The sequence below is a fragment of the Salminus brasiliensis genome, chromosome 16, assembly GCF_030463535.1.
Source record: "Salminus brasiliensis chromosome 16, fSalBra1.hap2, whole genome shotgun sequence".
NCBI classification, from domain to species: Eukaryota; Metazoa; Chordata; class Actinopteri; order Characiformes; family Bryconidae; genus Salminus; species Salminus brasiliensis.
The window spans coordinates 16082931-16094983 of record NC_132893.1 but is presented as its reverse complement, the minus strand read 5'-3'; the positions used below and the strand labels follow the sequence as shown (position 1 = coordinate 16094983).

The following is a 12053-nucleotide window of genomic DNA, read 5'->3' as shown; positions in this document are numbered from 1 at the left end:
GTCCTGCTTCGGAGTGCTTGTTTGTCATATAAAATGACCTTGACAAGGTAAGGACACAAGGCCAGCGTTTGACAATTAATGCACTATTGCAGACACAGAAGTGATATGCTCTCTGTCTTCACAGAGCAAATTGAGGTCTGCTAAGACAGCCACTAAAAAATAACTACTATTTTGGCCTTTGCTATTACTCAATCGCAAAGGTCTAGAAACTATGCATTTACTGGAGATGCACAATCAAGCTTAAGAAAAAGAAAGGAACAAAAATAAAACAGTATTCAGCAAATGAGTGTTCTTGCACACCCCAAGCATTTTAGTTGTGTGCACTGTAAACTTAAAGACCAAAACCAGACCATTCATTGATTCATTCATTCATTCAGATTGCAGCGCTGTCTTGCCACTACTTATGGGGACCGCTGATACATTGGTCTTTTTACAATGAACTGAAAAGTACAGAATAAAGGTATTTTAAACTAAACTAAACCGTACTAAACTGTCCTAATATTGAAAAGAGTGCACTGTATGTAAAATTACTGAATTCACAGGAACCATAAAAGTGAACAGTACACCAATGTGAACTGAAAGGTTAGTGCCCATCGATTCAGATCTAGTAATGCAAGGTGTTTAATGATGGACAAACAATAAGCCTAGGGAAAGTGAACACTGTTACCAAGTGTGGAAACTGTTATTCATTAATGCAAATAAAATCAGAAATGGTTGTGTGTTTGGTTAAGGCCATAAGTCAAGAGGTGTGGCAGTGTGGTGCACCTGCTACAGCCCAGCCAGGGAGCACTGACGTTCAGGGCCGACTAGGAAACCTGCTCCGATCGACTGAAAGTACAGTTGGATACATTTTACTAGGTCTTGTGTGTCATACATGGAATTAGGACGAGAGCCACTAATCTGGCATAAAAACAGATGCCAGAGAGTCAAAAAAAACTTTGGCAGCAACGTGTTTGAATATTGAATCAATCCCCTGTATATGGGAACACGGGCGAGGTTTTGTACATTCTGAGAAAATACATATTTAATACAGTTTTGAAGCCGACGTTACGCCAGCACTAGTCCCACAGCTGATAGAGGAAGACATTATGGTGCTGAGCAAGGTTGTCGACCAATAAATCAATGAGCCTGGCCAATGTTGAGTTTAATAACAGCTAGCGTGCGAGCGAGCAAAAGCACCTCTGTAATTCTACCAGTTAAAGAAACAGCACAACCTACACGGAGTTAAACATCTACAACTAAACTACACAGCTTTCTAGCTAACTAAATCAATGTATCTGCTCTGAAATGACCCTACATGCGTCTCATTAGAGGCAGCTAGCTACCTGGCAGTCAACGTTAGCTAGCTTTTAGCTGGCCCACTGCTGATGGGAGGTCATTTTCCTTTTGGGAGTGAGCTAGCCTGTAGACACCGATCAGGTTGGACAGTCGTGATGATTTACACGAAGTGCTGTGTCAAAACATCAAAACAACACTTCGAGACTTTTCGGGAGACATTAAAAAAGTCATACCTGCAGGTGCTCCTGAAATCTGATAGGCAGGATCTGAGCCATGATCGTTCCTCTTCCCTCTCCTCCGTATTTCTTCTCTCGCTGCTAACTCGCTAACCAACTACAGCTTCCTCTCTCAGATCCAAGCCGGGCTCCCCGAGGACGGCTTGCTGTGAGTCCCACCGAACCGACAAGAGCTGTGTCGTCTGTGAACGCTCCGGATGACGTGCTAGATGGTCTGCTTGCCCGACGAGTGAAGAACAGGCGCTTCTGCTCCAGATCGCCGAGAGGTGGCTGCTGGTCTGTAACTCTCGGAAGCTGCAATGGCGGCGGAATCTCTCCGGGGTGGAAGCGCTCCGGAAGCGGGTCCGGACTTTAACGACGCGGATGGATACGAAAACTGTTTTTTTTTTTTTCATGTAAACTTGTGGCTTTGTCAACCACTTTCAGTCGCAGCGAACAACAACTAATTTTAAAGAAGATTTTATTTAAAAAACGAGAATTAATTATTTTAAACTGAAAACGTTACAGAAAGCAAATCAATCTGGCACTATTTCTTTACAATTCGCCCTTTGATTTTTGCCACATCATTCGTCCTCGTGAATTGACGTCAGTTCCGATATGATTTTTTTTCCCTGGTGCACGCACCTACAGCAGGTCTCTCAGTACTGGAAATAAGACCCTGAGTTCAATATTCTAGGGAATCTTCCATCATTTGTTTCCAGTCAATTATATTTCTTTAATGTGTGCATTATTTGCATTCTAGGCCTGCTGAGACCCAATTCATGCCCATCTGTGTGCGTGAGTGTTCAGTTTAATGCATTTATTACAGCAAGGTTGCACATCATCACATCGGCTTGTGCAAAACCGCAGCCTACCTGAAATCATCTCAAAAATAACTCAAAGGTCGCATTGTTTCCCTTACTTGCGATTATTAACACTTCTGGCAACCACACCAACTGCGTCCTCTGCAGACTCCATTAATACATTTCTAACCCATCTTGATCGTGACGCCTCGTCATGCTAATAAACATAGCAGACAGATGCTGACATCACGAATGTAAACGAAAAGTTCTGACAACATATTCCAGTACTGTTTCCAATATACTAGTGCAAAGTATAGCTTTCTGCATTTGACATGTTGAAAGTTTTGGTGATGATGCATGACTACCCATTGCTGTACCAGGAAAATATTGGCGCAATCGTAGATACCATCAGTATGGTTCTTCTGCAACCAGAGAATCACTTTTTGAAGTAGTCAGCAACACACCATCCTGTGTAATTCCAGATAATGTGTATGGTCCAGCTACTGGAACATTGGCCTTTTTTTTGCATACTCAGCTGTGCATAACGGATAAGACTGTGAGCAAAGCACTGTTGCTTAACAATGTGTCAGAGGATTGACTTGAGTGTTTCTTTGCATGGTAAGGATCCAGATCTGCTGCAAAATTAAATATTTGTTTCAAACAAATGATAAGTAGCAAATGATATTAAACGAATAAAAAGCTATATAAATCAACAAAAATCCTGAATCCACCCACATATCAGCACTTGCGCAAATAAATTGTCTGTTATGGGCGTGTAAAAAAAAAAACACAATCACTTCCTCTTTAACTTTGTCAGAGGCATAATTTTTGCTTAGCTCAGGAGTTACTTGGGCGTAGCAACACAAGAGCCATGACCAAAGCACAACAGAAACTCTGATTAACGGAGCACTGAATAGTTATTCTTGTGGTTGAGAATTTTGTTCTTAGATTCAACACAGATGCCATGTTAGTAAAATGTCTCTGCTCCCACGGGATGTATAACAAAGATGCTATTTAGCTGCTGTTTATTCCTTAGAGATGACCAGACAGCTGTCTGGAAGAGCAGTAAAGTAAGACTGAATCACAAATGGCTCCCTTCTCCCTATATATTGCATATCCCTATATAAATGGCCTTCTCTTGGCCATAAAAATACAGTTTATGGATGCAGCTGTCATCACTTACATAGTGTACTACACTGAAAATAGACATCCATTCAGCAATAGTGTTTTTGGTAAGACCACCACATTTCAAGCAAATTCCTACAACAAACCATCAACATAAGGTTGGCTTTATACCCACAGAACATGTAAATGAAAAGGTTAGAAAATAACAACCTAATTAATGTCAATTAGGACTTAACCAAGTAATATGACACAACCCAGGCATAAGTAATACAGGATATTGGTACAAGTGGAGTTGAGACTGGTGCTGTTCACACTTGCTGCCACCTACTGGCTGTTTTCCTTTCAGTTTAAACATGTATTTTCCCTAGGAAATGCATTTGGGCAAACACTGAAAGATGAAATTGATGAAACTGAAATTTGATTAGAAAAAGTGTTTTAATGAAATTCATAACTTAATTGGTCTGCGCAATACATAATAGTTTACTGTGAATAAATAAAACATTTGGTCATTGAAACAAATGACAAACACTAGGGTAAAGTATAAGCAAGTAATGATTCCATTTAACATAAATACAGTACGATTCCTATAAAAATTTCAAATACTTCTAATCCAATACATAAAGATTACAATATAAACACTTGATTACAAAGCCTCTAAAGTGCAAAAGAGTTACTGTTATGTTTCTTTAAAAATATACAAGGTCACAAATTGGAAAAGTGACAATCGAACTACAAAAATACTTTAAAACCTTGGTCAGTCATCTTAGTGGTATATTCAAAAACCTCCTGTGTCACACAGCCATAAACTAACAGTGCTACAGTAGTAACTAAAGTGGGTGCACCAAATTGGGCATGTTGGCCCAGTAACCATGTTTGCTTCGGTAGCTATTCGGAACCCAGCTGTTTGGTTTAAAGGAGTGGAGGTTTCTCCCAGGGGGGCGGAAAAGGTAGTTTGGCCGTGGAGGTCCATGTCCTTTCCCCGGTCCAAGTTTCTTCTTGGATGCAGGATGCCACATGGGAGCACCAGGGTAGATGAGCTTTTAGGGAAGAAGGGGAAAAACGGTTCTTTAATTCTAGATAACAGCTCTTAAACTATGGAACAATATGCATCTCACATCACAGTCCAGTGTATTTAATGATTAAATTAATATGAACTCAAATTAATCGAAGTTGCAACTTCTGTGTGTTGACTAACAGTTAGTACCTGGTAAGGAGGGCGATTATGAGGAAAGCTTGAAGTGAATCTGAGCTCTCTGCAGCCACTGTCCTCATCTGAAGAAGATCCTGAATGATAATCTGACGTCACTCTCTCAACAGCACTCGTCACCTTCTTAGTCACATCTTCCTTGTCATCATCATCACCATCACTTGAAAAACTGGCTACTGTAAAGGCAAGGTTCCTTTCACCATATCTGAGTAATACAAAAATAAATAAATAAATATATTATTCTGTAATGAGGAATCATATTACTGAATAACATAAGATGCAACACAGTTACAACTAAGAACAAATTCCATCATGTACCAAATATTATTAAAAATTTTAAATATAATGTAAACTAGGGGCGTAATCAATTTAGTTGAACAAAATTGACAACCAAATTAGTCTGTGACTAATTCAACATTTTGGTCCATAACAATCAACACTGTGCCATAAAAAAAGACATCTTCAAGTAAACCTCAGAATGATGTGTAACGGAATGAACATTAAAGAAGAGACAACTGCTCCACGCAGACTTTTTTTTTTTTTTTTTGCTATAATGGGAAAAACTGTTTGTATACTACTCTTTGTATACTGTATTGCTGCTACTTTGCACATCTTTCATTTTAAAGAAAAGTTCATTGAAAAAGCTTTTTTGTAAAACAAAAATCATGTTCAATCGTGGTCCTGGTGATCCACCACCCTGTAGAGTCAGATTATCTAACTGAACATTTCAGAGCCAGCTGAATATTAGAGCCAAGTGTGCTGGATCCCCAAGACAAGGTTTAGCTATAGCCTACAACATGCCAAAAGACTCACCTGCAGCACACCTCTCCTGGGTCTACCCACAATGTGAGCTCTTTAGGAAGACCAAGGTCCTTATACTGTACTCCACTCTCAGCACAGGCCCGCAGTAGTTCTGGGTCTTCTTTGTGAAACCTGTTCACTCGAATACACCTGCAGAACAATACAGTAAATTCAACATTAGCAAAGTAAACCACAGTAATGGTTACTGCTAAAATGTCAGATTGTCTCAAACAGGTCCCAAGAACCCAAGCTAATGGCAAACCACTACACTGCATACGTCCCAGGCACCTGTACCTGAAAGCCTGGCCTTTGCTAGGGTTGTCCGGATACCAGTGACCCCTGAACTTCTCTTGCAGAGCCACAGTCAGCCGCTCCACAAACAAATCCACTTTCTCTCCATCCAACTTCTCAGCCTTCTTGATCAATCGCTTCAGAAAAAACACCACCGCTGCAATTTCCTTCTTCATCGTTAGCTGTTGAGCTGAAAATCTGGTCCAAATTCTGTCAAAAGCATAATGGACATAAGTAAAACCATCACAGCAGCATCATTTCTGTAACGTTTGAACAGTGGTTCTCAAAACAGTCCCTCAGGACCCCTCAGATACTCCACAATTAGGGTATTCCTGTACTTGACATCCTGCACAGTTTACTAGCTCATTTTCCTGCCTAAACACACCCGATTTAGCTCAGCGGGTAGCTTTTAGTTTGGTCAGCTGTTGGGTCACACCACATAAATAATAATAATAATAATAATAATAATAAATACCGGAAGCAAACAATCTACATCCAAGTGTCTACTAAGCTACATTGCTTATTACACTAAGGATAAAGAGATCACCGTTAATTCACAGCTCTTCTCTGAGGACCCTGTTTACATCTGGTTCATCATTAAATGTTACACTTTTCTTACCTTTCCACTGAAATACAGTAACATGGATGAGTCACTCTTGATCATATCACAGCATGCGGCGGTAGCTCCTGGTAGCTGCTAACTTAGCAACTTGGAAACCCCCAAACAAAGTCCCAGCGTCAACTGAGCTAATAAATTCAACTGGCCAGTCAATCGGCGGGAGCGTTCAGATAATGGCGCGCTTGGCATCATCAGCTCTTACAAAATCCGGGCAGTTAGCCAAAGGCTAACGGTATTCACAATAAACGAAGAGCGGTTCTTTGCAATGTCCCATAAAAATAAACATTTGTAACATTTGTCTAACTCGATATTGATTCAAGTTAGAAAAACTCTTAAATTCTCTGCCTTACATTCTTAAGAAAACATAGCTAGCTAACGCCAGTGCCCAATCGGGTAACACTGTGGGCGAGATAGGCGTACATGCTGCTGTTGACTGAAGCAAACAAGAACAAACATTTAGATAACGTGCTAATGTAATTAATAACAAGATGGTGCTTATTTCAGAAGCACGTCGCCGAGGATCCGCAGAAAAACGACGTAGCTAGCTATCTAGCTCAACTATGGAGCTAAGCTAGCTACTGCCCTAGCCAACGCTGCGCGCTTAGTCCACAACGTCGCAAACTACGTGGCCTGCCGTACTGTCGCATCTCTTTAACCGACACTTAAAAACATACGGATTTTTGTGAGAAAATGCCACAGCACGATCCAAAACCCATGTTCAAGTCGACATATCAAAATAAAAATACTCACCGTGTTTTCCGTTCATCAACATGTGTGTTAACTCCTGCCTCTCCGAGACACTTCTAGATCCTGTTGTGCGCAATTCCTCAATTACGTCACTTTCCTCCTACAGGCCACGCAGCGAGGAGAGGGAGCGGACAGTGATGGTTCATTGAATCAGTAACTGTAACTTCAAGCATACAACTTCATCTTCTCAAATCGCTTCTCAAATCATTCACAATTAACCGAAGAACAAAGAACCCCTTTCTGGAGGGACGTTTGTGCAATTGTATTTAGAACCTGCACTTTCAAACTAAACCTCATCTAATACTTCATCAACTAGGTTCATGTATGCTGAAATACGATCGACTTCATTCGGTCATATTATTCTTCACAAATAAAATAAAAATAACTAAAAATATTTAACCCTGCCAGTATGACCTCTTAATTCATTCTCTAGGACAGTTTTTACTACTCTTATTTCTGTCCTAGCACACCACCCCTTGGTATTGGTTTGTTTGTTCCTCTCCTGCCTTAGCTCCCATTATTAAGGGTGTTGTGGCCAGGGGACTATGAAATAAATAATCTATAAAATAAACAAGTCAGGTAAAGTCAAACTGTGATTTGTGTTTATTTACATTTGCAACATATTCTTTTTAGGCTGTGACCAATGGTTGATGTAGATACTTGTAGACAGACCTATAGTGGAGGTAGGTAGGCGGGACGTAAGCAGAAAAAGAGTTTTAAAACCTGCAGAAGCAAATGCTGACGGGAAACCAATGCTGCACATTTTAGACACAACTTAGAAATCCCAGACGAGCACATTTTCACATTCCAAGAAGATGGAATGTATGGTCATCCTATATTACTATATGATGTTTGCTAGCCCCAGAATGATAGCTTGATAGCTTTGGAACATTGTTAGACATGTGAAACATAGATTCTCTTGTACCAGAGAAAGAAAGAAAGAGCTTATGATCCAAAGCATACCATATTATTTGTCAAACATAGTGGAGGCAGGGCATGTATGGCCTCCAGTTGAACTGGGTTACTGGTGTATATATTCTGCTTCAGGTTCAGTCAAATGCAGTGGTGGCTCAGCGGTTAGAGCTCCGGGCTATTGATGACAGGGTTGTGGGTTCTGTGTGTTTCACTGGTGTGTATGTGTGTGTTTGCTGCATAGATAGGTAACCAATGTTATGAATCTAGGTCGTAATATTCTTTTTGTGTGCCTGCATCTGCTGTTTTGTGTGAGACCTACTCTGTGTTTCTGTAGTGCAGGTCCACGAATGTCAGAAGCGAGACAGCACCAGGGGAGAGGCTGAGCATTCTGTCTAGACCAGCTCAGCTCTACAGCTTGATAGATTTGTTACACTTTGTTTTTTTTCTACCATTTTATAACTGTTACCATTTTCTTAGCCTTCATTTATAACTGTGAAAACGAGGTGGACTGTGCAAAAAAATCATATACAGGTAATGCAATTGTAGTGGTTGGTGTATCGTAGTGGGAAGCACACTCGCCCACTCATTCATGCAATTGTCTGTAAATCTATATATGCAGTCAGGATAAGGGGTTTGTGTCAGGTTTTCTTCTTTAGACTTTACTTCTAAGTTTATTCTCACATTTACTTCGCCTTGAGTTCACATCTCTTTTCCTCTCTCACGCCACAAACACTCAAAGCCTCCCAGCAGTTATTTGTATTTTATGGTTTGGTGAGACATGCCTGAAGGAACCATGGGAAGTGTAACATGCTTACAAATTACATACATAAATTGAAAAGTAACAAGAAGTATGGTTTTTAAGAAGCCATTTCTTCTTAAGAATGATTGGTGAATAAGGCCTATTTGACTTATTTGTCCCATAGAATTCAAGAGTCTTCCGTTCTAAGCCCACCATGGTTACGTTTTCATGGTGACTTTGCCATGTTTTCAGAATGGTATATATTTGTACAGAAATCTCAAGAAAACAGACATTTTGACTCAAAATCCACAATAACAGATTTATTTAATTAAGATTTAAGATAAAAATTTAAAAATTCAATTCACTTGTTTTATTTCACTAAATTGCAATGGTTTATACAATACATGGCCTTATTAGTAACTTTTCCTTAATACATATACACAGATGAACCTTAACATTGAAAAAGGATGAAGTAAATAACATTAATTATACAACAATGCATGTCAGTGTTGGATGGTAACTGAACAGTGCATATAGTCTGTGTGTTAGATGCCAGAGAAATGGGCAGCCTTGAAAACCCTTAAAACTTTGACAAGGGCCAAATCGCCATAATCAAATGACTGGACCTTGATATAATGAGATAAAGCATACACTGACCAAAGAAACAAACATTCATTGCTTCATGTAGCGAACAAAGGACAAAGCAGGCTAAATACTGGAACCACTGATTTTATGTGCCATTCAAAAGTTCAGAATTAGTATTTTAAAATACACTGGATTGAAGTGGGATGAATATAAATGTATGAATTGATGAATTACACAATCATATCATAGAAAAAAAATTACACTCCATTATTTTTCATTTTATTATTTCTGATCATTGTCAAAATACTGAAAATGCCATTTGGTTTGTTATGTAACAAGTTCCTAACATTTAACCAGTAATGTGTGTAATATTGCTGCATGTGCATGTGGATGTGAAATTTCTGTCTTAGGATGGTCTTACGATGTTGGCTAAGGGAGAAGCAGGAGAGTGGAGGCAGCCTTTGTGATGGTCTGGATGTACTCTTTATAGTCATTGCCCCCATATGTCACCAGCAGGTAGTTAAAAATACCAACGACACACATCAGGGCCAGGAAGGCGAGCACACGCTTTCCAAACAGGAAGCCCGGAGTGCTGTAGCAATACCAAAATAAGTAAATAACATGAACAGAATCTGGGGCTTCGAGGCAGTTAAGCAACAGTTCTTGAGACATTACTGGCAGCGATCTTGCAAGGTTTGCTAAGAAGCTTATGCTTTTATTAAACAAACAAACAAAAAAAAAAAAACAGTTGTTGATGTATGGATAATAAGATGCAGAAACAAGAGCATGAGAAAAGTATCCTAAGGACAAAATAACATAGTCCACCCGGAAGTATATATCTGAACATTACATACTTCAGAAAATGAAGATCTGAATATTACCTCTGGCATGTCTGTCCCATGTATCCAACGAAATACTTCTGCCTGGCTACAAGATACACAATCCCAGCAAACGCTGCCGGTGCTGATAAGATAAGATAAGATAGTCCTTTATTAGTCCCGCAGTGGGGAAACAAGTAGTACACGTGTCACATTGAAGAAATGCATTACAGTGTGTTATAGCATATATTATAGCAAATATGTGTAAAGCACTGTCTTGTAGATTTAGCTGTTGTGTAATGTTGCTATCCCTCTCTCTGTCTCTCTTTGTTTGATTATCATTTACCTTGACTGAGACAGATACCAGCACACCACATGACTGCCAGGAAGGTTGGGTAGGCATCCATACAGTTTCGACTAAGAGATGGGAGAGAAGGATCACTTTATATAAGGCATCTGCACATTAAAATGCAGTTGGAAGTACTTGCAACTACAGTCACTACAAATGCTAATAAAACAAACATTACGGAAACACAGATTTATAATTCAGATGAAGTACTGCAAAAAATATAAAACAGACCATTCATTCTCATAATTCTTTGTTTTTTTTATTAAGAATATTAAGAATTCTTTAGTCTAGCAAATCTCTAAACCCCACTTCCCAGAAGATTCACATACCAGACCACATCTAGTTTTGTAACTTGCTATTGTCACAGCTATGAACAGATCTCCCCATCAATCTTATTTTATGCTCAGGGCATATGATAGATGGTACAATGACATGTATTTGCTAAACATTTTAAATTAACCTCACAACTCATGACTACACAGACATTCTATTCTGAAGACCTGCAAAACAGAACAGGATGTGGAGAAACCCCTCACTTTTGATGATATCAGAATTTCCTCTTTTGGGTTGATGCTTTTCGCTAGATCATGACTATGTGCTGGTATATGAAGAAAAGCTTACAAATTACTCAGATACCTTCATAGTCCTGCATTACACAAAGAACCATTTCAATGTTTTTTTCAAAGAATTTGTACTTTCCAAAAGCAATGGCTCGGCTATGCATTGTAATCAGACAGTCTAATGATCATTTAGAGGAAGTTCATGCTGTCTGTTTTCACTAAACATATTTAGGCAAATCACATGGAAAGTTCTCGCCGACTATGGAAAGTACATTATATTATGCAAAAGAGCTCTCGCACAAATATAAGCAAAGCACACTTTTTAACATTAAACATTTTAAAATTGCCTTGTGGTTTAAGCACAAGTGATACTAGTAGAGAATCCACCTAAATAATGACTAAAAAAGTCTGTTTAGTGATAAAATTAGAATAATACTCACTTGGCACAAGATAATCGTTCAAATGCAGCTGTTTTGCCATCATGTGCCTTACACTCCTTCTCAACTTTCTGAGCGAATAATGCTTCGATACATGAAAACATATAAATGAAGAGCATCAGCTTTGAATTGAAAACTGCATTTCAAAAAATCTGTTTATAACAACAGGTGTTTCAGAAACCTTTAAGTGGATGATAACATTTCTTATCACATAATATCTAACTGACCTACCGTTTTGTACAACGCTCAGCAGTGTGACCAGCACCAGTAAGAATATATTCTCCATCACCACCTCGTCCATGCTTTTTTTCAGTGCGAGTGCAGCACGACTGTCTCTTGTTGCTGATGTGCAGAGTGATGATAATCAGCCAGTGTTGGAGACAGTTGCTACACCTCTTATCAAATTCTCAGTGATGCATTTCCTGTTGTGATGACAGAGTCCCTTTCCTCTTTTTCACTGATTTGTATACTTCCCATTATGACCCCTTTCGTTTTTCACCAATAGAGAGAAAAAACATAGTTGTGAAAGTAGTAAATTTCATTCAAATTTAAAATCAGCGAATT

The 12053-nt window shown here is 39.1% G+C and overlaps 3 protein-coding genes across 4 annotated transcripts in view; all 3 read right to left on the bottom strand.

The window, feature by feature from the left end:
* The window catches only part of cltca (clathrin, heavy chain a (Hc)), a 41233-nt gene extending 39395 nt beyond the window's left edge, over positions 1-1838 (bottom strand). The window contains exon 1 of the mRNA XM_072658562.1: positions 1512-1838. Coding sequence (XP_072514663.1) covers positions 1512-1553 — 42 coding nt within the window. The 5' untranslated portion in view covers positions 1554-1838. The remainder of the gene's footprint in view (positions 1-1511) is intronic.
* Positions 1839-3837: 1999 nt separating this feature from the next.
* Positions 3838-7160, bottom strand: btg3 (B-cell translocation gene 3). Of its 2 annotated transcripts, none has more exons than XM_072658725.1 (5): positions 7090-7160; positions 5724-5930; positions 5442-5579; positions 4626-4833; positions 3838-4458 (listed from the first exon to the last, which is right to left on the bottom strand). In XM_072658725.1, exons 2-5 carry the CDS (start codon positions 5894-5896, stop codon positions 4249-4251), a joined length of 729 nt encoding a protein of 242 aa, XP_072514826.1. In that variant the 5' UTR covers positions 5897-5930; positions 7090-7160; the 3' UTR covers positions 3838-4248. The 2 variants fall into 2 exon arrangements, with proteins under 2 accessions (XP_072514826.1, XP_072514827.1); XM_072658726.1 differs by lacking the exon at positions 7090-7160 and adding an exon at positions 6340-7017.
* A 1887-nt stretch (positions 7161-9047) lies between these two features.
* Positions 9048-11844, bottom strand: alox5ap (arachidonate 5-lipoxygenase-activating protein). The gene is made up of 5 exons (XM_072658861.1): positions 11721-11844; positions 11493-11574; positions 10490-10560; positions 10207-10288; positions 9048-9917 (listed from the first exon to the last, which is right to left on the bottom strand). Exons 1-5 carry the CDS (start codon positions 11788-11790, stop codon positions 9755-9757), a joined length of 468 nt encoding a protein of 155 aa, XP_072514962.1. The 5' UTR covers positions 11791-11844; the 3' UTR covers positions 9048-9754.
* Positions 11845-12053: the final 209 nt, after the last annotated feature.

Excerpts from the sequence above, each read along its gene's own strand:
- btg3 (XM_072658725.1), bottom strand. The coding sequence starts at position 5,896 with ATGAAGAAGGAAATTGCAGCGGTGGTGTTTTTTCTGAAGCGATTGATC. Across the intron at positions 5,580-5,723 it reads AGCAAAGGCCAGGCTTTCAG|GTGTATTCGAGTGAACAGGT; the intron begins GTACAGGTGCCT and ends ATTGTTCTGCAG. Across the intron at positions 4,834-5,441 it reads CCAGGAGAGGTGTGCTGCAG|ATATGGTGAAAGGAACCTTG; the intron begins GTGAGTCTTTTG and ends TGTATTACTCAG.
- alox5ap (XM_072658861.1), bottom strand. The coding sequence starts at position 11,790 with ATGGACGAGGTGGTGATGGAGAATATATTCTTACTGGTGCTGGTCACA. Across the intron at positions 10,561-11,492 it reads GAACGATTATCTTGTGCCAA|TCGAAACTGTATGGATGCCT; the intron begins GTGAGTATTATT and ends CCCATCTCTTAG. Across the intron at positions 10,289-10,489 it reads TGGTATCTGTCTCAGTCAAG|CACCGGCAGCGTTTGCTGGG; the intron begins GTAAATGATAAT and ends TTATCTTATCAG.